Genomic DNA, 26,362 nt, shown 5'->3' with positions numbered 1-26,362 from the left:
CCACGTAAGGGAATGCATCTGAAAGTCGTCTTTGCGACTTGAAACCCCCCCTCACGTCGACAACGAAAATCTAAGAAAAGCACATGCCACAATTTTCTACCTCTTTTCGTATGCGAATCAATGGAAAGAACAACGTAGCTAACATTAGGCGCACGTAAAAGCCCGACTCCATTTTCTTCAGAGCAAATGACCTTCCGGTCGAGTATCCAAACTTTTTACTCAGCCGCCATGCTGTTTGAATGGCAAAGCAGCCTGCATCGATTTATACTTCCACGCTGGCGTCACGGAAATGTCCCTGTTGCCGGCTTCGTCGGTATTGGAACAAGGTTTAAAATGGCCGTTGTCGGTCGAGCTGTTTACTCAGCCGTTTACGGAGAGTATTGGATCACAGCCATAAACTACACCAGTGTTGACGATGATGTGAAAGCATGCGGAGCTGATACCATGGAGCTATTAATTATGCCTTCGCAGTCTGGTAAAAATTGTTTGGACACTGCCGAAGAGCCACAAGAACAAGTGCTCACGTGATGCAGCTGATAACGTCCCTAATATTTCGGAACGCTCTTTGAACGTGAGCTCTCTGGAAAGTATTCGAGCAAGTTAGGTGAAATGTCAGTTTTGAGATGGCAGATGTATTCGCGAACCATTGCCATAAAACTGAGTGGCCTGAATAAAAGTACGTATTAATGCTTTGAATCTGGCAATGCAGTAAATGACATTTCTGTGTTTGTGAGTTTTCATTTTAATAGACGAGGAGGAGGAGGAGGAAATAACTTTATTGGGTCCTGAGGAACCCCTCCCCACCCACTTTTGGTTTAGTGGTCGGCAGGGGTCGCGGGCCGCACCCACGTTGGGACGGGAAGCCCGTGAGCCTCCGCCCTTTCGTGAGCCCTCTGGACGGCCCGGAGCTTTAATAGACGAGGGAATTTAGAATAGTGAATTCATTATCTTTGGCGACTTGTGCGAGCACTAACTTCTGATAAGTCAATATAGGTATCTTCGGCTCGCTCTATACCTGCAGCCTGTTGTATTATTATTTTTATGATTGCGCTGGCCTCTCTCTAGAAGGCCTCGCGCTCCCTTCACATTGATACTGGCATGAACCCAGGCTGACGTCTCTCCTTTTCCACAAATAAATCTGCTCCACTTCCTCCTGCAACATGCTTTTGAAAGCGCGCAGTCGTACCGCGGTTCGTAAGGAATGACCTCGCAAAGTCAAGTTTGTAAGTCCTCGTACTGTGCATTATCGTCTCTGTCCAAGGGTCCTTAAGACAAGCTCAAGAACAAAAAGACTGGATGAAATACAAGGTTTCTCCATGGTCGTCGTGGTTGTCTTATTTTTTATTAATATTAATATTTGTGCAAAAAAACCATCCGCTTTCGTTCGTCGTCTCCGTCAACTCCTCCAGCTTCTGTGCGGGCAGCGTCGTCGTGTCTGCAGCTGCGCGGTGTGACCGCAAGAGGGCGCCCCTGTTCAGACCATCATCCTGTTCCGCAACAGTTGGACGAGCGCCTTCTCCAGTAGGGCCACCCTGTCGAACCTGGCTTGGGACGGGAACGGGGGCAACGCGTCGTCATCGGCCGTTTTGCGCAGCATCTGCATCACGTAGGGGGAGACGGCGCCGCCAGGGGCGCTGCCGTCGTCCGAGCGCTTCCCGTGGCCTGCGCAGAGGACACGAAAAAGCGTGCGCACTTGTCCACATCTCGTAGAAGTAGTTTGTAGTACTAGTAGTAGTACTAGCAAAGTAGCGTAGTAGTATTTGAAGTAGCAGTTGAAACAGTGATAGCGTAGCGGTAACATATAGTAGTAGTAGCTGTAGTGAAATTAATTTACAGAAAGGCTTTAAGGTTGGCCTGAGGTATAGCTTGCTCTAGCTTGCTACGTCTACAGTTCGTTTAATAGTAGCAGCAGCAGTAGTAGTAGTGGTACAGTTGCAGTAATTAGTGCAGACGTGTTTAAGTAATGGGGGCAGCAGCAGCAAAAGTAATTTAATGTTTTCGCTAGAAAGGGAAAGAAAAGGAGAGAGACTGGCCGTGGCATGTCTCAACTGTGAGGCCTATAACGCGTGAAAAGACAAGGACGAAAGCAAGACGCGACACACACAGGCGCCTTGTTGTCACGTCTTTCTTTCGTCCTTGTCTTTTCACTTGTATAAGCCTCACGATGTCATACCAACAAGTCGAAATCACGGCATTACAGTAGAGCGTCTCAACTGTCTCATCTTTTAGCCAACATCTGGGCTTGCACTCACAAAAACAGTTTAAGCTACAATTCTTCGTAAGAGCAAATAACCAATAAAAATATAAGCGAAATCAGCCAACGAACGGGAAACGGCACTTACAAACGGAAAAAAAAAGGTTTGAGAATTGAGCCCCGAAATCCGAATCCGAAGATGTTTGGTCATGCCGTGCAAACTCTGTGTGACATATTACTTTAAGCTTAAGGCATAATAAATAACAAATGCACATGCACCATTTTCACAGAGTACGACGACTTTCGATGCTTAGCTACATGTCACGACAAGTGGGTACGCCCTTGTGCACTGATTTCAGCACATTGCTTTAAGTTCCGGAATCATCATTGGTTTTAATTTTTTCAATGCGGATAGGATTCGCTCTCAGTTTTCTTCTTTTTTTAGCGTCAAATGTTTTGTGCCCGCTGCGTTCGCCGCGAGCGCCAGGAGCATGCGCTTTTGTTGATGTTGGAATCGATCCAGATAATCAGTCCATGCTGCATCTACGTTCCTGCCAATGTTTCCTGCCCTTCTACATGCTTTCATGTAGGGCTTTCATGTAGGGTTTTCATCAGGACTTTCAGTTTATGCATAAGGCGCGTGATAGTTTAATTATGTGGTTCCTACACTTTAAGCTGTCCTTTAATAATGTAGCTCATTGTAGAACGCATAATAACTAATTCTGTCTCTCTCTCCTTAGTTATTTTTACTTAACTTTTTCTCGCTTTATGGCGCGGTCGGTTCCAATCTTTCGAGGACGTGATCTCTGGAGACAGTGACGTGCTAATAAAGCTATATTTTATGTTAAATCTGGTGCCAACTGTAACTTCACTTACCGCTCTATTCAGTTCCCAAATCACCGTCACTACCACCGAGACCATTCACTGTGCGCAGATAACAATAAGTGACTAGAATAGAATGAGCGGGATTGTTCGAAAGTGCAGCTTTTGAAGTTAAATGCGCTAATTTCGGTATAGTAATGTGGACTGGTAATTCCGGAGGCGATCGTTTATTTGTTCACTCCGACATTTTCGCAATGCTAGGCATGTATTCCCTCCTTGCACATTGGCTACATCTGCCATTGAAAATACACTTTCACCGATAAACGATATTCTCCTAACTAGCTTTTCAATGGCAAATGGTCTCATGCCCATTCAGTGTACGCTCGTTCATACAGCCAACCGTTTTGCCCTATTTGGGTAGAGAACATAATACTGCCTTTTGTGGCAGACTGGCCCACCTTGAAGTAGTTTAAGACACATTTAGAAGAAGTACCAATTTATATCGTTTTACACATCCGAACAAACACCTTGAAGCTGGCGCCAGCCTCAGAACTACTTTGAAATAACTGTGCGTTTTAAGAACTATCGGATCGAATGTGCCAACTTCCATATCTGGCCTAAAATGGTTAGCTTAAAGTGCGGTTCCTGACATCTTCCTATTATTTATTCATGCATTTTAATTTCACCTGCAAATAATAGTCTTCCTCTTCGTGTACTTCATTTCAAGAAGTTGAGAGTGATGCTACCTGCGACATGTTGTTTCAAAACTTCTCGCTATGAAAAACTGCTTCAGGTGCTGTGCGCACACATGTACACGTCAAGATGGCGCAGCAACAGCAAAGGTACTGCTTAAAATTATGATATTCAAAACGTGCCGCAAACATTTTAGAACGCTTCACACTGAACCTGCGTTGCAAGTTTTATTATTATGTTTCATTTGTGCAATCTTTCAAGTCAATGGGATACTTAGGATACGTTCTTTCCACTTATGCTAAACGCAAAAAATAGTTTTTCTTTTATCTGGCATCCGTGTAAGGAGTTCTCGAATAGAATTCAACTTCTGCAAAATTGAGGCAACTCGACGAAAAAATTACAAATTAAAAATCCGTCCTGAATTGCACTGCGCTGCACGCTTTGCATGATTCTGAAGATGCAACAAATGTGTTTGAAAACACATTTCGAATGCAGACTCTTTGGGCTCTGTACAGGATTTGGGCTCTGTATAGGATTGTACAGGATATTCTATCGGGGTTATTCTATCGGGCACATGAGGTATACAACATGGTAATTTCCAGCATACACTAGGTGAAAATCTACACGGGAAATAGTTTCCTTGTACTGAATATATACTACTTCGAAGAATTTTTATTCATACTGAATATAACCTTAACTTCCATGTTCCATTAGAAATATATCTTGTGATTATTTTCCGTGATGTTTAATTTTAATTTCCTTTCTTTCCCACATCTAGTATCTTAGTTACCCACTTTAAAGCATATTTGCATTTTGTTTTTGTATTTTTGCATATTTGTATTTTTTTGTATTATAGAGTGTCCGTAGTGGATTAATTCTACAACAGGGGCCGCTGTCTAGGATCCAACGCCTAATTAAAAGAGTTTTTCGTTCGTAAGTACTATTTGCCACTTGCCAGATGGCTTCGCTAATGATATGTCCAGCCTCAATTTTTTTCTTATGATCAGTTATGCAAGACGCCCTTGTATATACGAGCCAAAATGCTTGCATACACTTATGTACGATCACTCTTTTTTTGAATAAAAGACGACAGGGACGATGATAAAGGCTCTCGGTCTGTATAAATCACCGTGATAAGTTGCAGACACCGCATCTTGCAGAGCAGGCGCCCTATCTGCAAGTGGCTCTCGACGCGTCCTACACTACGCGCGCACATACTCTTGGCTTTGCCCTTGAAAGCGTTATTTATCGATATCGGAGGGGGAAAAATGCAGATACACGAGCGCAGTGCTTACCTCCAAGGCACGAGTGGCCGTACAACTTGCAGCTGTCTGTGGAGAGAAGAGCAAGGTGCAAATAATCTCGTTAGAATTCACTTCGCCACGCCCGGAGTGATGTTCGGCATCTTGCTGCCGGCGCCGAACGATACAGATTTGCGTCACGACGCCATGCATTTCCAGATGCGGTACACGAAGGACTTCATCGTTTAAGCGCAATGACTTTCCTCGAGGCGACCGCGCACTCAAGTGAATCTGAATAGGACGTGGCAATGTGCAGACACGCCTAATTTTTTTCATCTATATTTTATTCTTTTAATGTAATGCTTACAGTTTTTCAGCCAATAAATTTCGATTCGTGATTTCATTGCCCTTAACATTACACTGAAGAAAGTGCATTAAAAAATACAAGAAATGGACGCACTTGCTCTACGTAAGTCCATTTCTCGTGCTTTCACGTTCGTTCTTCAAGCGCTTCCGACAGTATCATGCTAAGCGCAATGCAATCGTGAATGCACACCCACAAGCTCCGTTCTTCGCTTCGCTAAATAATATATAATGTAGAAATGAGTAGAAGCTCGGTAATGGTGCGCAAATACTTGCCACTTCGCATAGTACTGGGTATGAAATTAAGTATTTAAATATATGCGCCAGCTGCCACTGCAAAGTTAAAACGTTTTCCCTCTTTTAATGGCTACACCGTTTCTGCGAACCAAGGTTCGCAATAGCATCTTACTGCACTAAAGAGCATTTAGGCTGATGCGTTTGCTGATTCTACATGCGCTTCGTTCGTAGAAGTTGTTGGCCGTTGTCCAGCAAGCTCAGTCGCTAAACATGTATTCTCTACCACAGCCTCTACTGAGAATGCAGATCATGGGAACCATTAATTAAGAATAGACGTGGACCAGCTGCGATAGCAAACGTATTATTAGCCAACGAATCACAATGATTCGTACCAGCAAAAAAAAAAAGTGAATTGGCCTGATTACTTCACAGCGGAGAGCATAGCTCATAGATACCCCCATGTTCGAAATCCAGAGAACATGTGACTTTGATGGCTTCAGCGAGCTGGCGCACAGCGAAGGTTAAAATGATTACACAATGCTTAGAAATGATTGGTCCTAAATATATGCAATAACAATAGCGAAGACCGAACCTAGTTCCACATTTCGCAGTCTGAAATATTTAAGCCGACCGTTTAGCACAATGCAGACTCATTGACCGCATGGCCGAGTTTTGTGTCAATTCGAATGTGTGCTTGAAAATTATATTTGGCATCACTGACAAAAAAGAAGGATATTTGACGTCATTGAAAAATGCAGTTTTGACAATAACTATCAAAAGGAATACTTGTTCAATTCATAGCTTCATACCCCTATTGTTTTGGCACGTTGTCATTCTGATTTATTGATCTTTTGCGCATAAATACATTTTCATGTTACTAGGAATTCATTTTCTGCAACTTTGCCTGCGTGCTTGGTGGATTGCTACTTCACCTATTTTGTTTTTATGTAGCTTTTATCGAGGCTCCCGATCAAGTCCCTAACTATCAATCCCTCCTCTGTACATATGTATGTACCGAAGTGCCAAATCCATGCACAATGTTAGCTTCAAAGCTTCGATGAGCTACGCGAGTTCTACACCAATTAACTGCCTGCTTCCGGGACACCGAGTTGATTAACGTTTCATAAAACATCCATGCTTATCATCTATACTCAGCTCGGCCCATACATCACGCCAGGCTAGCACCCCCAGCTGCGCCACCACCACTTCCCCTCTGGTATTTGTCGATACTTCAAGAGACATACAGCATAGTTTGTTAGTGAACGTTTTGTGTGCGTCAAAGCCACTTTTCTAGGCAAGGCGCAATCATGAGATACGGTATCATCTTAGGAAATCGTGGATTGTTTCCCCTCTTTACATTCCTACCAGTGACGCACCCAGACAGGAAATAATCTATAGACATATATCTAAAAATGCGAAAGACGCTCAGGAACAAATAAAACATTAAAAAACGACAATTTTGAGCAAGTTATCTTTATTATCATCAAGTGTTCTCGGTCCCGACCAGCGACATTGTCCAAAAAAGGAAAGGGTTACCAAGATCGGAACCGAAACCGGAAATTTGCGTTGGGCCACCGAGCTACCTAGCGCATCTGCAGAACAGCTGTGTTCTAGTGCCAGAACTCACCACAAGAACAGTTTGCGCCAACAGAAGGCGCAGGTGCCTACAGTAGTTTCCGAAACACGAACGCTGACTTGTTTGCAGCATGGAGCCGAAAACAAATAAATGTCAGCTCTGGCAATCACTGCCCCTCGCAATCTCTCAATACAATTCTGTCAGACCGGGTTCGGGATCGCTGTTCTCGGTTAAAACCGAAACGTTCATGCCGAAGTTACTTCCATATCTCTTTTCCGGATTTACAGAACATTTACCTCATCATCAGGGAACTGTCAGAATAATATCGCACAAAGAAAATAAAAGAAACTGACAATTCTAATCCGGATCGTGTAATTCGTAGGTGCCATAGAGCATAAACAAGAATGCCTTGGGCCAGATTGTCAACGGTCTATGCTATATTTGAGTTAGCGTGCTACGAATATAAATTTACGATAAGCAAATTGAAAAATAAGTAAAAATGTTGGTTTCTGGTTGACATGGTTAAGTAAGAAATGGTCAATCAGAGCAATTAATTTTTTGTTACTATACAATATCAGCTAAGCTTGACATTTCCTGTAGGTATAATGTATTTAGTTAGCAAGGCTCATTTTCAAACTCACCGAAGAAGAAATAAAAAATTTCTTCTTGAATGAACACTCAAGAAAGTACGCGAAATTTTTGAAAAATAAGGATCGAAAATGGTGTGCACCAGTTTTTTATACGTTTGTCGAAGCTTATATTGGAAACTTATAGGACAAGCATTAGTGTAAGTCCAAATGTTTTATACCACGTGCTGCGTTTTCCCCGCCCTCTTATTTGCAGCTGCCCGATCCACGCTAGAACTGACGATCCGATGTAACGAACGTCAAAGAAGTTCAAGTAAAAATGGCTGTGGCTTAGCTAAGGTTAAGCCCAGGATGCGAAGCATACTAGCCTTTATTTTAGTTGTTGAATCACTGTTTAGCCTGGTGAACTGCTGTTGCTTGGCTATTTTGGTTCGGCTAAACGAAGAATCAACTCATGCAGGCGAGCGCAAGAGCTGAGACCCGGCTATGTAGCTCCGCGGCCGCAAGCGAGCGCACGAGTTGAGCCTCCGCTTTTGCAGCTGTTATGACGTCATATGGTAGCTACACGGCCGCGCGCCGCGCAGCAAGGAAGAGCGTGGTTGTGCGGCTAGTATGCTTCGCATAAAAGTGATCAGGAGAACAATATAACCTGACCTCGATCGCTTTGCATACATGGGAAGCACCTCCTTATCGTTGCCCACACAGCGCGAGCAGGCTCACGTCGCCGCCGAGATGGTTCGTGGCGAAGAATCGAGTTAATCCTTTTAGGGAGGGTTGCTACTCGCCACTCATGACCCCCCAGCCCACTTTGAAGTTACGTTGTTCGTGCCACCATAGCACTGGAGCCAGGCGACGAGGTTTATGGCAAGGAGGGAGAGAATAAAACGAGACGATTGACCAGTTCAGATACACATCTCCTCTTTGAGGCGACTTTGCCACTTCATCCTTACATTGGCATTAAGCTCCTCGCATTTCATAACTGCATCAGTTTAGATGTTTGCTTATCCTTTCCGTTATTCAATAAACTGATAAAATCTATAGAATGGCCTCGTAAACGTTCAAGCCCTTGCCACGGGACGACCAATAGACATCCTGTCACGTGTCCATATCGTTATACGCTTGTGACTCCTAAGGTGAGACATAGCACCGCCTTCAAAATACCTTTGCATGTGAACAATGTGCAAAAAAAAGCGGCGAAAAAAAACTTGAAAGAGTATTGAACACTAGACATGTTACAGACCTGCATCTGAGATTTCTTCTTAGCAACAGCGAACAGTTCAACGGGTGGCAACAGGCAAAGAACGCACGTTTAAAAGCCGCAAAAGAGTAATCACCAAATCATTCAAATTACTTGAACAACGGGTACAGAATAGTTCTCTTTTTATCCCGTGATATCTAACAGGACGCCTCACGCCATGTGATTTTTACTACACCGAGAGAAAATACACAACATTCACATGAGCGCCAACGGACTGACAGGCACTTGCATTCCACGTGCCTTGTGCCGATTTCAGGGACTCATGCGTGAATGTGCATGCGCCTTCGAAAAAGGGCAACACCAAAAGATACACCTATAGGTGGTCAAGGGGCGGGAAATTCATCATGCTTGAGTATTTTTACGTAAAATCCTATCTTGGAACTGAGTTATTAATTATTCGTCGTTTCTGGTCTTGGGCTGCCAAGCACGAGGTCGCGGAATCGAATCCCGGGCACGAGGGCCGCGTTTCCATGCAAGCGCAATGCGAAAACACCCGTGTACTTAGATTTAGGTACACTTAAAGAACCCTAGGCGGTTCAAATTTTCAGAGTCCCGCCCTACGGCGTGCCTCATAATCAGATCGTGGTTTTGGCATGCAAAATCCCATAATTTAATTAATTTTATTCATTGTTTTTTTTTCTTTTATTATGAAGGATTAGTACAAGATCTGGAATGGTGCTTGACCCACGAGTGTACCTCTTGCAGTGCGAAGGGTTCTTTGTCGACCTCTGACTGCTTATGCCCAGGTGCACATACGTGGGGAGAGGGGGAAGGTTCAGAGACGACAGAGTACCACGCGTACAAACTGTGCAGTGGGTGTACAGAGAAGGAGTGCAGAGGGCTCAACTGGAGGAGAATCCAGGTTGGGACGCCACGCCAAGGAGGTGAGTAACAAGGGCACACGCACAAGGCCGGTGCAAGACACACAGGGTGTAGACGTCGATGAAATGTTTGAGAGTTCCTTACACTCACCGGTCGACGCCTGCGCCGCTGACGAATCATGGCCTTTGGCTGGAGGAACAGGGTACAGACACGAGCAGTGCTTAGACCGCCAGAGGGACGCTTTAAAGAAACTTACTATACCATGTACACCGGCGCATACTTGAAGGGAATTAGATAAAATCAACTCTGCTGAACTCTGCTATTCAATTCCTCGCCATACATTCATCTCACATCATTTTGTGCTCTTTTAAGCATGGCTCGAATTTCGTGCCGGCTTCTTGCTACACGCCTCATGATCAGCCCTTATTTTAGGTTCATTGGAGGATCAGGGCTTCTCTCAGCCGTCCCCTCTGTAGTGCCAACCCTCCTCTATCGTAAGCCGGCAAATTTTTTAATGTCATCAATCTACCTGAGCGTTATGCTTTCGTGACTGCGTTTCCCTTCTTCGGGAACCACGAACCCTACTTTAACAGACCACCTTGTATCTGCTCTACGCCCTGCATGACAAGTCCCTTCTTCCTTTTCATCTCAGCTGGAATATCATTATTCCCTGTTTGTTAAGCAATTCATCATATAATGTGGCTGGCTTCCTAACATTACGCCAGGCAGGTACGCCTCGTTAGTATGTGCCTATTTTATTCAGTGTTACGAAAATTGGAGTGCCAGGTGTTCGTAACTCTTTCAGCAAACCTGCTGGCTGATTTATCTTCACATTTTGCACAGTCGTATTGGCTTGCAGTGGGTTACGCGTAATACCACGGTTGCGAGCATTATTCGTCTGTTTCTCTCACACTGAAGTCGAGGTGCTCGCCGTCTGCGGCGACATCGCCAAAAAAAAATCGACTTTGCTGCAGCAGAACAGTGACGATATCTGCCACCACTATGATTGAACGCTTTTCTCCGTAGCGGTGACAGATGGCGCCACTGTTAAGTTGCACAGAACTGGACATGTGTTTGCATGGCCTCCTCGAAGACGAGGCGCACTGCAGTTTTACTGTTATCGAAAGAGGCAAGTAATTATCGTGACGTGGTATTAAGATCCCTCCACTGCAAACTAATAAGTCTGAGAATGTTAGGGTAAATCAGCCATTAGTTTTGCTGGAAAAGTTACGTACACCTGGTGATCCCATTTATGCAACACTCAATATATTTCGAAAAGGCAACGATCATTTGTGAATCTCAAACTCGCGTCTAACATTTTGAGGTCGAGTCCTGCAACCGAAATGTCCATTTAGGCTAGCTTGTGCAGTCGTTTTAGCGTCGCCGCAGCAACGACAGTCCATACTTACTATTCCGCCGTAAAAGTGTGATGATTTTCTTGTCCCGCACTCCTTCTTCGACTGAATCACCTGCGAGAGGCCGATGAGTCACGTTGCTGTTTGCGCTCACGAAAAAAAAAAAAGAAACAAGACGTGCTGCGTACCATCTGCGCAAGCGAACAAGCGGGTGGCTTCAGCTATTGCGTGTTTTCCGTGTCCAACTACGAGGCAGATAAAGCACGCCTCGGTTCCGCGATCGTTGCAGGCTCTTCATTACCTCTAAATCAGAAAGCTAAATCCGGCTGTCTTAATGAAATTGCTCACCGTTTTCAGGAAGTTATGAATGGGGAGGGAACGAATGGCTGCAACCCCTGAGGCCGATGGCCCCCTGGCCAAAGGGATTTCTTGCCGGGCATAAGTTCTTATGACTGAGGCCATAGTAGGTTGCGTCACGACGAATGACGTCTCGTTGTCATACGCTGTGAGCAGGGCGTTGAGGGGTCTCGCCCTCCTCTGTTGTTCGATGGGAAATAAAGCCTCATTCACTCAGGTGCAGGTTTCCAAAGACTTATGTATGCCGAGCCTTACGACAACTCCTACCTGCCCGGTTCTTCGCAGAGAAAAGTTTGGTTTGTTACAGTAACTATACTGCGGGCCTTTAGATGGCAATTGTGGGACGCCTCTAGCCGGCTGCTGCGAAATCTGTATTGCTTATGGTTATAGCGGGGGAGGGGGGGGGATCGTTAGTATGGTGAGCGCGCTCGCAATATCGCCCAGTGGTCAGAGTTGACCGGGCTTCGACGGAGAAAGAGCGAACCTTGCTTGGTTCTTGTCACAGTGTTCTTGTATTCTTGTCGCGTGGCCGCCACGGAGTTGGGGAACTCGCGTCACCGTATAATGTAAGCAAAACCAGGTATTTCTATCACTGTGCATCTTGCATCACTGTGCAGATGCATCACTGTGCATCTTAAACAACTTGTAAATATGTCACCTAAAGAAGAAACAAAATGTAAATTCAACATGACTGATTATGCCGGGACCACAATTTCACGAATGCTCCAATGCTTACTGCATTTTATATCCAACAGAGTGAGCCACCTTGGCAGCGTGTTTTGAAGGTGGCTGGTAAATTTAAGTTGTTTTTTTTTGTTTAAATATCCAGCACTTCTTGCGTGAAATATGAAACGCCAGTAGTATGCTTTTATTGCTGACGTCAGTAATACCACGTCGATTGACAAACGAAGAAGTTTGATTTCAATGTTGGTTGCGGTAACCCAGAGCTTCCTAGGTAGCACACCGCTCTGCGCGAGAACTGACCCGCTGCGCAGAATCGGAGACTGCCTCTTCGAGTTCGGAACTGCTGGCTCAAAACACGCGAGAACGCCTGGTCAGGTACAATGACATCACCAAGTACTACCAGCTAGGCAGGCGGTTGCCGCGCCCACCTCACCCCATGCTGAAACGTCGCCAGGCAGTCATCTGGTGACAATTGCAAACACAAAGATTCCCCAGTCCGGTGCGATTGCAGCACATTTTCCCCGCGCAATACCCGACTGCTCTTTGCAAATTATGTCAGGAGACTAGAGCGACGCTGTCACACATGTTGTGGGAGTGTCGGGTTACATCAGCTACAATGGCAGTAGCTCCGGAGGCTCTTGCGTCGAAGTGGGCCGCCGCTCTGCGCAGCTCCAACCTCAAGACACAAGAGTGGGCTGTCCAGCAAGCCCGAGAGGCGGCGACGAGGCAAGGCCTGAGCCCGGGTCGTCAAATTTGCCAGATTCAGAATAAAGTTGTTTCCATCCATCCATCCTAGGTTAAGCGCACATTTGATGAACGCCCTTGTGTTCGTGACTCGTGAGTTGTATGATTGGTCTGAGTGCGTAAAGCGCGGCTCATGATTGTGCTAATGATTTATCAATTGTTTAGACGCAAAAACTGAAACCATTCAGGTCCTCAGCCCACTGTAATATCCAAGCAGACTTCATTTATCAATTTCTCTCTCTCTCTCTCGCTCTCTCTCTCCGTGCAAAGACAGCAAAACAATGTTTGTTCTGCCTTGTTTTATTCTCAATTTCATTCCGGTCACATCTGTTAGCAGTTGCACCAAATATGCATCAAGAGGTGAACCAAAGAAAAAAAAAAGCACTCGTAATTGTAACATCACGTACACATTAGCCAAAATTGTATATTTATTGTGCGAGAGAGAATATTACTGCTTCGGAGACTCTACGTTCGCCACGCGCAAGTGACTACTACGCTTTCAGCAAAAAATAGAAAATAAAAGAGAGGGAGTGCTGGTAATGTAAAATTCAGCGAGAAGCGTGAGCAATATCGAACGCTTTTTTGCCTATTCCCTAGCGATAAGTGTGGTAGGGCCACAAGGAATTCATCGAGAAATTCTGAAGGAGTGTGACTTGAAGCGCTTCTTTATGAAGCGTAAGAATTGATGTTCTGGTTCCGGTGACGTTAGGCGCTGCCAGATACAGCAGCTTTTTTTCTTTCTTTTTTTTTCATCAAACCAATAAGCGTACGTAGTTATGGACTCACCATACCACGCGTTCTACAGAAGGGCCAGAGGAGAAAAGGGATGTGCCTCAAAAGAAAGAGAGAGAGAGAAAAGAAAAAGAAAACGTCGCTGAAAGGACTTCCTGGCTGCAACCCATGATACTGATGACCCCCTGGCCAAAGTGCTTTCTCACGGTACATAAGTTCTTATGACTAAAGCCAGAGTAGGCTGCGTCATAACTAACGACGTCGTCGGTTCATGGAATTATCCGTCCGTAGGAGCGCAATGACCCCAACCGTGCGCAAGTGGCTCAACGAGTGAAATGTTTTCGATGCACGAAGAAGGTCCGCCTGAGCGTGCATTCCCGTACCTCGTGCCATACCTCGTGTCATATACGAGGACGGGTTCCAGCCGACAGTTAACGTTAGACATATTGCAAAGAAAAGGCGGCCTAAACTTGGCACAAAGCGTGGGACTAGAAACAAAGACAACGCAGCACTTCGGTGTGTGTTTCACGCCCTCTGTGCCCCAGCTTCGCAAAGTATATTTTTGCTCTGGGAGTCACGTACGTACCAACCAGCCCAAGTGAACAAAGCTTCACGCTCAAGTAACTTTACACGGCAAGGAATCGTCAAACACACACACGCGCGCACCACAATAAAAACGCAACGGACAGGCGCTAATCTCAACTGTTTATTTCACACGGGCCTAATAACACATATATAAGAATATATAGGAATGGTACGGGCTCGGTGCGCAAATGCGACATTCAAGAGTCTGATTGCATAAAAAAGAGAACGTTGCATCCTTTTAACGCGGCACGCTAGAAGTTTGTATGGGGGCATCCATACTCAGCCATGCATCTTCACATCCACTATAAGCTTCCAGCCATCAGGGAAATATGTTATTATCTCCCGGCCCACATTCACAAACGCATTTCACGATATAATTGTTTATAAAGAGCATTACAGCCAGTATATTATCAGCGAAGGCGGCCAGTGAGTGGCAGATATCACTTACGAACGACAAATCTTTGAGAATTCGGCCCCAGGTCTCTATGCTGATTTAGGGTTGGCCTCGCCAAACACGCTGGATTGTACGTAGACGAAGGCGCAGCGAGATGTGCGGCGAGTCTACTGATGGAGTTCTCTATACTCCCTGCAACTGTCACCCTCGATAGAGTATATTTCATAGAACGCTGAATATTCGCGACGTCTGAATGACTGGTGTTGGCGTAGCGTAACGCATAGCTACTCTCGGGAACGAAAATTTCTCTAAGAACCTTTTAAAAAAAAGTGGCAGACGTCACCGTGTTAAAAAGAAGGTGAACTAAGGAGTAATATGGCGCAAAAAAGTAATCCCCAGGCACCGATTAAACCGGGCATTTATGATGGCGTTGTCGTCTGATATACACTGTGGCATTCGAAGCCTGTTTATTCTACGCTTTCAGGTACGCTTCTTTGCGTGCGAGGGCTTAGATATATATTTCGCCTATAAAAGCAGAGTTTACAAAGTTTTATCAGCCACGTTCACTAACAGAAGAGAGAAACAGATAAATAGATAACAATATGGCAGGCTGGTTAACCAATTCGAGGCCGGTTGGCTACCCTGCATTGGGCAAGGGGACAAAAAGCTGTAGCGTCAGAAAATTTTTTTTTCCGCGGACACTGAAGCAGGTTTTCTAAGCGTTTTACAACGCTGGGACACTGCATTGGCTTGCAAATGCAAAAGAATTCCGCTTAATGCAGCACTTTCCGATAAACGCTCGCCCCTCTTCACAAAGCCTTCTTATGCCATAATTTCTTGTAAGCACAGGCACTAGCCGACCGCGATCTTGAGCATATTAGCGATGGCAGCCGGCAAATCGCAAGCACCGCTTCTTTTTTATTGATATGATATACGGAGATGTCGAGGCAAAATTGGAGGCGCCGGCTACTCCTTAGCTCTTGAACTGGTCTAGCCTACAACGTGCACGGTTCAAGATTACGTGTCAGATAACCTTTTCACACGAGCACCAGAACTTGTCAGGCAACGTTTTCACAGTAACACTATGACGTAAGGAATACATCATATATACAATATACAAGATAAATGACTCCACAGTTCTGTAGAAGAAAGTTTCAAAAATACAAATGATACTGTGGCCTAATAACACGGTCTCTTGTCAGCGGGTAGTGCATCCATCGTTTAAATGCATTATCGCGTATAGTCGCAACAGAACAGTCAACATAACATAATCCACAAACACACACACACATAGTATGCGAAGCATTGTGAATTTGACCCCTTAGGCCTGTGCTCGGTACACTTCTTGCGTAGAAGACGTTTACTGACCAGACCAAATTCAACCGGCTCTTTCAGCTTGGAGCTACTCTAATCTGAACGCACCTTCAATCAGATAAAATTACAAACAGATCCTTCGTTCGTCGGCCGCACAGATGACAAATAACAGCGCAAAGTGACGAAGTTCCATTTCATTTTATTTTTTCTCAATCAAATCGCTTACTTTTGCCCAAACAACTGCGGAGAACACTGTAAAAAACTAACTAGTCTAGGCGATACTGCTTTCCACGCTTTTTTAAGTATGGTGCTGTTGCATAATAGGGCAAGAACTTCATCACTTTCGACTCCCTGCCCAGTGTCTGCAATTCTTGCCTAGAGCTAGATGTTATAATATCGTCTGTAGTGTTGAACTTCTTCTGTCACGTTTCTTAAGGCTGACTAAGGCCGACCCGACACCGATTTAGGCCTACCGACTGTCGGCGACAGCGTTTTTTCCTTCGTGCCGGCGCCTCTGTCACACTGTACCGACGCCGTCAATCTGCTGACGCAGTCGGTGGAGGGCTGGGCGTTGGTACAGTGTGGCAGAGGCGCCGACACGAAGGTAAAAGAAAACGCTGTGGGCAACACTCAGCCGACGGAAATGGTGTCGGCTCGGCCTAGTGTGAGTCAGCCTTTACGTTCGTCAGCAGCCTCCGCACGAGAAACGCACGGGTAAGACGTTGAATGCACGGGCCCCAACGCATAATCGTGATAACCCGTCGTGACCCCCCCTTTTTCTTCGCACTATGATGCGAACATTTCACAATACAAACGTGTCCTCTGTGGCACCTTATCAAGATAATCAATCCATGTGCACCTTCGGCGAACTGCAGCTCAGATATGGTAATATCGGTCTGCGCGGCAGCGTTATTTCCCGTTAATGTCACGGTTCATGCGCGATGTCGTTGTCACCACGGTTTCCAGCGCGGCGATTCCTGCTAATCTGCGCAACTGTAAACACCACGGCCAGATAAAAGAGCCGCCGGCGCTATCGTCCCCTGGAACCCCCGAGAAACCACGCACTCCCTCTATTGGTTCGCATCAAGTTACGGCGAAAAAATTGCGCCAACTAAGCATCGGCCGACTTTTTTCGTTCTTTCTTTCTTCTCCGTAATAAGTACGCGAGATAAGGAGGCGGGAAGTGCGCGCGTAATTCGTTCGCCGAATTCACCTGGCTTGCACCCCTGACAGCCACCAGCTCGCTAGCGTCTCCGCGTTCCTTTGTCGACTTGCGTAGCCGTAGCCGAAGCGTAGATAATGGCAGAAATTTCACTCTCTCTTGTAAATATTAGCCACCATGTGTGCGCGGCTTTCTTCACCAGTGCTCAATAGAACAAACATACTGCTCCACGCACTGTTGAGGGCTCTCGAGATTACAACTCAGCTGTATACCGCGTCTGCAGTCTGCCTGGAGAGCGTGAAACCACATTTCCGCATACCTGGACAGAGTTAGGATAGCCTTTGCGCCATGCCAGCAGAAAGCGAAAGCGGTCATCTCGGTCAACAAGCCACACGCGGTTTGATCGCACTCGCCTACGCAAAATTCCAAGAGGATTTTTCTCATGACACTCGAGAAGGCTGACGTGGCACGCGCCGAATTGGCCGAACACTTCATTTACCGTTACTCTTCCCGTTAGAAGGGCAATCGCGGGACACTTGATGCACAGCAGTGCTCGTGCTTATCATGGGAAAAAATACGACGAAGCAAGAATTACGCTTTTATCAGCATTTCGGCAATGCGCGAGCCCCCGCATCTTGGGCAATGTGCCTTGCAAAACAGCCAGCTTGCGTTCTAAAGGTTCATCGCCAGTACAGTGCAGCATGACCAGTGCATTCATTCCACTTTGTAGTTAACTAACATGATCATCTAGCCTGCTAGCCATTGATATCACTGGCTAGTTGCACAGAGATTGTAAATGGGCGGTGGTTTATGTTTCCCAAATGTCGTAGAACGCCGCGCTGACGACAAAGTAGTCATCAGCTGGCCTCTTGGCTTGTAAAATCAGCACTCCTGCACATTGTTGCGTAAACGTAAAGCGAAGGCATTGTTAAACAGGCTGGATTATGCAGTGTCGTGGAAGCGGCCATGAAAGTGGACGTCACATTTGCAATGTTGCCTCTTTGGTTGGGCAATTTTGTAGCGACTTGAGCTCTTTCTTCCGCTTTCTTCAATACCTTGTACGAAGGCCATTTGTTTCGTAGGCTATCGTGCTCCTAATGTTAGTAGACTGACTCACACGAAACACCACTGCGGAAACATGAGTTCACATGCGCGTGCGATGAGGCCTACACCCTGAAAACTGTGCGCAAGCCATGCGTCGAAACCACGTTCCTGTCCCTTATTTATATATATATTTATTTATTTATTTATTTATTTATTTATTTATTTATTTATTTATACACATACCTCACAGGCTCTAACTGGAGTATTGCGTGAGGGGGGTAAAAGAAACAGCATGCAGCGAAAACAGGATAACATAGCTAACAGCAAATCAAACAAGTGAAAAAGAAGGAAAGATGCCGTCTAACATCAAGCAAACGAAGAAGAACAACAACACTCTGGACGACCAGAAACGCGCACGGCTCATCGAACTCCTGGCAAAGAACTCCAAAACGCGTGTACATATCTATAAAGTGCTTGCAAGAAGCGAGAATGACGAAATTTAAGTCACGTGGTACAAATGAAACAACGTGTGCGCATGACTACGGAATAATTTTTTAATGTTTCTCTAAATGATTCCAGATCATTCATTTCAACAATGTGGCTTGGAAGATCGTTCCAAGCTGCTATTGCTAGAGGTAATGCAGATTTGTTCAATGCATTTGTGTGGTCAAACAGACATGTGAAACTGTGTGCGTTATGTAAGTAGCGAGATCTGCGAAATGGGCGGGAAAGGGGCGATGTAGTTGCATGTTGACTGTGAGGGATCTTGTGCAGTAAGCATAGCAGAGCTATCGTCCTTCTAGATTCAAGAGATGGGAGTGATAGGGATTTGATATAGCAGTAACGCTAGTATGCCGACTGTAATCTTTCGCGATGAAACGTGCGGCACGGTTTTGAACAGATTCGAGGAAATTTATTCAATACTCCTGATGTGGCGACCAGTTGGTGGAAGCGAATTCGAGCTGAGGATGAACAAAAGTTCTGTAGGCTATTTCACGAGTGGCTGAACGAGTTTCACGTAGGTTTCGTTTTAGGTAACCAAGTGTGCTAGATGCTTTTGCTGTAATATGTTTTATATGCGCCTTCCATGATAAGCTTGTTGCAATATGGATACCGATATATTTGTACAAGGGGGTGACAGTAGCAGCACTGTTATTAAGCGAGTAAGTGTAAAAAGAGTTTGTTTTCTTTCGGCTTATGGTCATTAATTAGCATTTTTTGCACTTAGTGGCATTTGCCATAGCGTGCATCAGTTTTCAATTTTATCAGGGTTTTTTTGAAGAGCGATGTGGTCGTCGGGTGTCTTAATTTGGCGATAAACTACGCAATCGTCAGCAAATAATCTGAATGCTGATGTTACGTTGGATGGAAAATCATTTATGCAGATGAGAAACAATAGCGCACCCAGCCCGCTTTCACCTTGAGGTACACCAGATGACACATCGGCCAAGGAAGATGAATGGTTGTCAGCAAACGTAAACTGTTTGCGGGATGTGAGGAAGTTTCTTATACATGATATTGTACGGCTGTCTAAATGTAATGATGGTAGTTTGGCTGTCAATCTAGAGTGGGGAACGCGATCAAAGGCTTTGGCAAAGTCAGTAAAGATACTATCAACTGGAAACCATTGTCTATGTATGTGAATAGCTCGTTAGTGAATTCGATTAATTGAGTCTCAAAGTAAAGTCCTTTCCCAAGACCATGTAGCCTTGGACAGAAGAAATTGTTAGCTTCTAAGTGCTGCAAAGTATTAGATGCTATGACATACTCTAGTAATTCACATGTAATGCTTGTTATTGATACTGGTCGGTAATTGCTTATCTTGCTTTTATCGCCAGACTTAAAGATGGGAATGATCTTCCCGATTTTCCAGTCACATGGTAGTTCCCCTGTGGATAAGGACTGCTCGAAAATGCGTGAGAGGATGGGAGCTGTATATGTGGATGTATGCTTTCAAATTTTATTATTTATACCATCAACGCCGGCTGAGGTAGATACCTTTAGTTTCTTAATTAGAGATGACATGCCGGAGGCATCAATCTTTATTGGCGCCATATACTTGCAGTTCAAATATCTGCTATAATGAGTATCTAACACCGGCTGCCCCGAAAGCTGCCTAATGCTCAAGGGACGAAGCAGTGTATAAACATGGGCAGTAGCAACACCATGCATGCGCTGAGGGCACCGGACCAGGTTTTCTTGTGCACTCAACTTCGGGTAACCCAGTGAGTTCATCCACTGGCGGCTACAGATCACAAAGTTTCGCTGCCCCTCTCGGTGTCCACCATATTCAGAGTCCGCCACGCGAAGAGGGGTGGGGAAAATTAGCGCAATGCTTCACTGGGTCGAGCTGGCTATCCCTGAGTGTGCGAGGGCAATCTTATCGAGTCACTCACTGCCGGATGCGCTCGTTTCGACACCGTCTGGTGGGCGTATGGCTTCACTGACTCCTCTCTGAAGTGTCAATGTGCTCGCACGGTCTGTCCGGGATGACCCAATTCTATCTCCACTCGAGAAAGCGTCGAGCGTCTCCACACTAGGCGGGTTTCAGTTTTTGGGTAGCCGATCGGTTTTCTGCAGACCGACGTGACAAAATTTAAGCGCTGTGCTAGAGCATTTTAGCACGGCGCTGACTATCTACCTTTACTACTTCCCCCAGACTTCGCAAATGTTGCCAAGCCCGAGCATGGGCACTCGGCGGTCGGCGGCATCAGTAATGGCACAGGGGTAACGGTATGCTAAACTGCTCCAACGACACCGATACGCAGTATTTGGCACGCGCCGCATAAGACGTGCGCCACGGAATCTGAACCCGCATGTATTCACTTTGGTTTAACGTAAGTTTACGACGTCTGCAAGTGCTTGCGACTCGATCTGTTGCAGTAATTGCCTTCTCTACGTAAAACATCCAGGGGCTTTCTTTATTTCGATGCGGAAGCATCAAATCACCGATTGAGTGAAAAAAAAAACGGCACCTGATTCCCGATAGACAGCGACACCACGTCACCAGCGCGCCTGGCGCGCTCCTCACGTGGCTAGCGCTTGCTGGCTATGGAAGCACGTACCCCTAGGGAATCTGAAGCATGTACGTACATCGTCGACGGCCGCAACTTCGGTGGTGTCGGAACGTGGCCGTCCATGCCAGTGCACCGCAGACGAAGTAAGGGAGCGGAAGAACGCAGAAGGGGAAAGAGCGAAGAGGCAGGTAGCCAAATTCACTGCCGTCAACTCTCCCAATACAGGGTGGGCGGAACGAGCATTAACGTGAACGTTACTCGAAGCTCAAAACTCGAAGCACCGCTCAGCGGCATTCGATTGGACATGAATGTTTTCGCATTCACAACTCATAAGAAGTGCTTCAGTGGCCTTTGTATTGTTTCAGCCTTTTTTCTGTGCGCGTGTTTGGCGAAGTGTCTAGGCACAGTTCCACGAAACCCAGCGTGGATCGATGTGGCGTTTTCATACAGTAACCACTTTCACAAATACCTACAAAGCCTACAGCATTGGGCTACATAAACAACCTTTGCCGGTCATCATCGAAGCAGGGCGCATCCCTTGTTTTTGTTTAATGTGTTTTCAGCCACCGCGTCATTGATGACGACTGCGAAAGGCACGACCATGGACTGTGTAAGTTGTAACACACACAGATGTTTTCAGGACGTCCAGTAAAGGGTTTGCGATTTAAGAGCCAGCTTCAGCAACCTCCTTTTCAAAAGGTCTGCACACAGCCCTATACTTGAATGCTTTAAAACAAAATGTGAAGTAAAAGCCTAACTGTGTCTCTGGAACGCTGCAGGAAAAAAGAGTGAACCTTTGCAAGCAGAACTCTGTCTTGCAGAACTCTGTGCAAGCTGTCTTGAGCGACTCTGAGATCGAAGGTACCAATAGGTCACCAACTTATTATCACCAGAAAGTGGTTGACTGTAACGATACGCTCTTTGACGTGATGCGAATTATGTGTTGTCTAAGGGTTGAGTCACATACACAAGACTCGCAATATACAGAAACAACCTGGACGCTTGGCGGCTTCACCTTTCTAGAATGGGCATGGACGATAACGTGCACAACGCTATAAGGGCCGAACACTTCGCCGAATGAGTGCTCCCCGCATTGCCAGTGGCAAAATTATAAAAGTAAAACCTTATCCTCCTATTATAGTAGTTACACGCGCGTTTGTAATATCCATACTGCACGGAAGTTTGCTAACGACTGTACGGGATATCTCCTTTCACCCTGTCCTACCATACTCATCCATTTACCAGGTATTCCAGACCGGACGATGTCAATATTGTTTCCCTAAAATATACCAAAACTGATGAATGTGTATCCAAGACCGCCCGGCTAAACAAGCCTGGTCTATACGTGCCGTTTCAGAGTGTATAGCATAGAAGGAACGAATCTATACTAGTGGCAAGCGCCGAGGATCGTGCGCAGGAGGTTTGTGAACTCGCAGCCAAGAGTTATCAGATTGAACGCGTATTGAGCAAAGTTCAGCACAGTGTAGCCGCCCTTGTGAACGCAGTAAACGGACCATATCATCATTTTCAGCATCATCACTGACAACTTCGTCATTTCCACCGACAACGAGTAATATCTTCCCAATTGCCTTCTGTGCACCTATCCAGGTCATCCTCGCAGACTGGAAATTTATCAAAAAAAAAACGGTGCCCGACAAACATAGACCACGAAATCCAGCCTAGCTGCACGCCAACCACAGTCGACTCACCAAACGCTGCAGCATAGGCGCCGGCCACTAGAACAGCCAAGCACAGCAACCAGACGGACAGGGAGGACTGGAGACACATGCTCAAGGAACTAGGCGCTCGGCGCGGGCGACCGACGGATGTCCTCCAGTCGGCTTTCGGCAGACCCTTTTAAGCAGTCGCCGAACCCCCCTAGTCGCTCCATCAGGAGGGGCCCACTGGCCTGTCCATTACCGTTATTGCACGCAGGTACTTTGAACGCAGCATCGGTGGCCAGCGGAGCGAACGCCCGCAAGACCAGCCAAGCGCGCTTCTCCCACGGCGAAGATGGACGTGGACACCGCAGCGCAAGCGCGAGTCAACAGGACGTATAGGATCACGCCAAGTTGCTCGCCAGTGGTGCCGAAAACCGCCGTCGTAACATGATGAAGGGGTGCACTTTTATTTAGATCAGAGCAAACACTCAACCTCCATTCCTTGCGGCTCTCCCAACGGCTCCGTGGCCCCACCGCGGTACATGCTTGCCGAGCTGCGGCGTATTATAATAATGAATTGGGGATCAGCGGCACGGGGCTATGCCGGAGCAGAGGAGGGCCACCGTCTTGATGGACACTTCATATGGCACTAAAAGGAAGCCTTCCTCCAGTCACGAAAAAAACAAACAGGGAAAGCCACGAGAATGCAAACAACAGGTTTGCGCTCTCGCGTTCGATAAATCCGTGTGTGGGCGTGCAACCTTGCTGACCCTCGTTCGTTAATTAGATTAGATGCACATATGTGTGTACTGTTGTTGTCGTTGTGTCCGATCTCCGAAGATGGCAATATAATGAATATTGCCGTTGTGTCCTGCTACTGTGTTTATTTACCTGCGCCGCGGGGAAGGAATAAAAATGGGTGCGTGCCATTTGTGCCAGCGTGAGTAGTTACCGCAGTTCAGTGAAAAAATTTCCCGAGTGCGGCGCATGTCTATTTATATACGGCGCCTGTACTAAACAATGTCATAGACGGTGGATCATAATCCAGGCTGCATAAGACAAACAAAATACAGGTTCTTTATGAAAATGACCTTGTGTATGAAAATTTCGCTGCTTCCATTTTCAATACCCCCAAAATCAACCAATCCGAATATCAGACTGCACGTAATAAAGTCTAAAAGCGGAATAGCTGTATTTGTTTTCCCTCGAGGACGTCCTTTCCAATTTGCGGCCTGCTTCTCTGAGCGTTATAGGACAGAGCTGGAAAGCGAGAAGACAAATATTCAATGGAATAAATTAGAAATTGTGTAGTGTTTGCACGGCGATAGCGCTTTCCTCTGGCTATTTGTGCGTGACTAAGATATACCGGACTCGTGTGCAGCTTAGGCCGCAATGCCAACGATACCCTAAAAGCACAGCGCTGTGTCTTTGTACCTTTGGTGCCGTTCCTCGTTGCTATGAATCGGTATTTTTTATTGTACGTCTTTGGGATCTTGCTATTTTTAATTAACGCTTTAAAAAAAAACAGAATGCTTTGTCGTTTTTAAACATTGTGCGCTGTGCAGCGTGTGTCCAGTTCGTGAAAATACTTATTGTTCCTCAATAATTGAGGCAGTTTAACAAAGTCACACTCTTCCCCGACAAAAGTACAATCAGAAACTTCTGGATCGGGAATGCCTCAGCGAGGAATTTCTGATGAGCTCAATGACGCTCTATTTAAGCCCCTGCTTACTATGTGCAAAGTGGTATAAAGTTTGTAAACAGGGATAAGATGTCTCAGAAAGGCTGGCCAACGTTTCGATAGGAGGACCTATCTTCGTCAAAGGCGGCCTCGTCATCCTCGGCGTGTTAGTTTTAAAGGGTTAGTGCAGTGACGTCACGTGCGGGTGTTGTCGCTGGCGGCTGGTTTTAAAGAGAGGGATTACCAGAGGAAACAAGCGCTGTCGTCCGACGTCTGTGAGCTTCATTCCGAAGACGAGGGGACAAGAGCGTGAGAGTGGGCACGCGGGGAGAAAAGAAAAGAAATAGAAGCAGAAAAGAAAAACAAAGCGAAAAAAGGGGGGGGGGAGCGTGAAAGAAAAAGAAAGCTTTGCCGGATGTGCAAAGTAGTAATACAAAGAAAGAAATCCGTTCACACAGTTATAACCACGTAGTGATATTTCGTGTGAAACATAACATCGCGATAGCTATTAAAACGATTACATGACATTCAGAGGAATCAAAAGCCTATGGTGAAGTTTGACAAATTCTTTGTGCAAGAACGGACAGGACTTGCGAAAATGCTTCGAAGCAGTTGAGCTCAGACAAACGTAACGTCAAAATGGTTCGGCCACTAAATTTTAAAAATAAATTGTTGGCGTAAATTTCTCCAACAGTAAAAAATGGCTGTGGCTTAGGTAAGGTTAAGCCCAGGATGCGAAGCATACTAGCCTTTATTTTAGTTGTTGAACCACTGTTTAGCCTGGTGAACTGCTGTTGCTTGGCTATATTTGGTTCGGCTAGACGAAGAAACAACTCATGCATTACTTCTTCGCCTTCAAGAGTGGAACGCGACAGCGTTCCCGTCGACCCGCCAAGGGATGTAAGACAATGGGCTACAGGGCAGCGACTACGCGCCCCGCATTGGACGCGGTGAGCGTCGAGCAAAGCAGCGTTCGGCGCGGCAACGAAATGTGCGCCTGAGCAAGAGACGCACGCCTTAGAAACAGCTCGTTTCTAAGGCAACACCGCATTCACTAGAGGCGCTTTTGTACCGCGTTGAAGCATCGTAATCGTGGCTCAGTGGTAGCGTCTCCGTCCCACACTCCGGAGACCCTGGTTCGATTCCCACCCAGCCCGTCTTGCAAGAGTTGAGCCAAAGCCACTTCTCCTCTGTCGTGACGTCACGGTGTCACGTGATTTCATGGTCACCGCCGCGCCTGAGGAGCTGGGTTGAGCCCTCGTAATATGCTTCGCATAAAAAATACCTGTTTCTTTCATCCCATAATTGTAAGAGCGAGCGTTCAAAGAAGCTACTTCATGATACCCAAACTAGTTTTCACGTATATATATATATATATATATATATATATATATATATATATATATATATATATATATATATATATACATACATATATATTTGCGTACAGTGTTGCTATAAAAGAAAGTCGTGCGCAAAAGGCACCTACAGTCTTTCCCGGCTTCCCAGCATTTTCTAAGCGCGAGAACGCAGCAGAAATGAAATTGGTAGCCACAACGGAGATAAAATATAGCGTCGCCTCCAGCGAAACAAGCAACCACATATGAACATGACACGCAATGCAAGGACTTTGAACTATCTTGCGTCTCTACGGGAGTTCACGTGTTGCTGGGGGCCACTGCAGCAGCGCTTCCATTCGAGTGGCAGAATGACGGCATAGAGTGCTTAATCGACCTACATAATCGAAGGAAAATTACGACATATCGAAATGCCACCAGTGAAGCAACGCTGCACTTGAGCCTAGATCAGGATGTGGCCTACCTATCTGCAACTTACTGA

General features: G+C 45.9%; 1 protein-coding gene across 3 annotated transcripts; it reads right to left on the bottom strand.

Moving 5' to 3' along the window:
• Positions 1-1,316: 1,316 nt before the first annotated feature.
• Positions 1,317-23,000, bottom strand: CCHa2 (neuropeptide CCHamide-2). 3 transcript variants are annotated; one of them, XM_065438827.1, is made up of 5 exons: positions 22,891-23,000; positions 11,203-11,262; positions 9,938-9,982; positions 5,005-5,040; positions 1,317-1,662 (listed from the first exon to the last, which is right to left on the bottom strand). In XM_065438827.1, exons 1-5 carry the CDS (start codon positions 22,967-22,969, stop codon positions 1,475-1,477), a joined length of 408 nt encoding a protein of 135 aa, XP_065294899.1. In that variant the 5' UTR covers positions 22,970-23,000; the 3' UTR covers positions 1,317-1,474. The 3 variants fall into 3 exon arrangements, with proteins under 3 accessions (XP_065294899.1, XP_065294900.1, XP_065294901.1); XM_065438828.1 differs by having other exon boundaries at positions 9,944-9,982; XM_065438829.1 differs by lacking the exon at positions 9,938-9,982.
• Positions 23,001-26,362: the final 3,362 nt, after the last annotated feature.

Source organism: Dermacentor albipictus, chromosome 4 (genome assembly GCF_038994185.2).
Source record: "Dermacentor albipictus isolate Rhodes 1998 colony chromosome 4, USDA_Dalb.pri_finalv2, whole genome shotgun sequence".
NCBI classification, from domain to species: domain Eukaryota; kingdom Metazoa; phylum Arthropoda; class Arachnida; order Ixodida; family Ixodidae; genus Dermacentor; species Dermacentor albipictus.
Note: the sequence above shows the minus strand (reverse complement) of the source record. Positions and strands in the feature narration are given on the sequence as shown.

Excerpts from the sequence above, each read along its gene's own strand:
- CCHa2 (XM_065438827.1), bottom strand. The coding sequence starts at position 22,969 with ATGTGTCTCCAGTCCTCCCTGTCCGTCTGGTTGCTGTGCTTGGCTGTT. Across the intron at positions 11,263-22,890 it reads CGCCTATGCTGCAGCGTTTG|GTGATTCAGTCGAAGAAGGA; the intron begins GTGAGTCGACTG and ends GGCCTCTCGCAG. Across the intron at positions 5,041-9,937 it reads GCAGGCGTCGACCGGTGAGT|ACAGCTGCAAGTTGTACGGC; the intron begins GTAAGGAACTCT and ends TTCTCTCCACAG.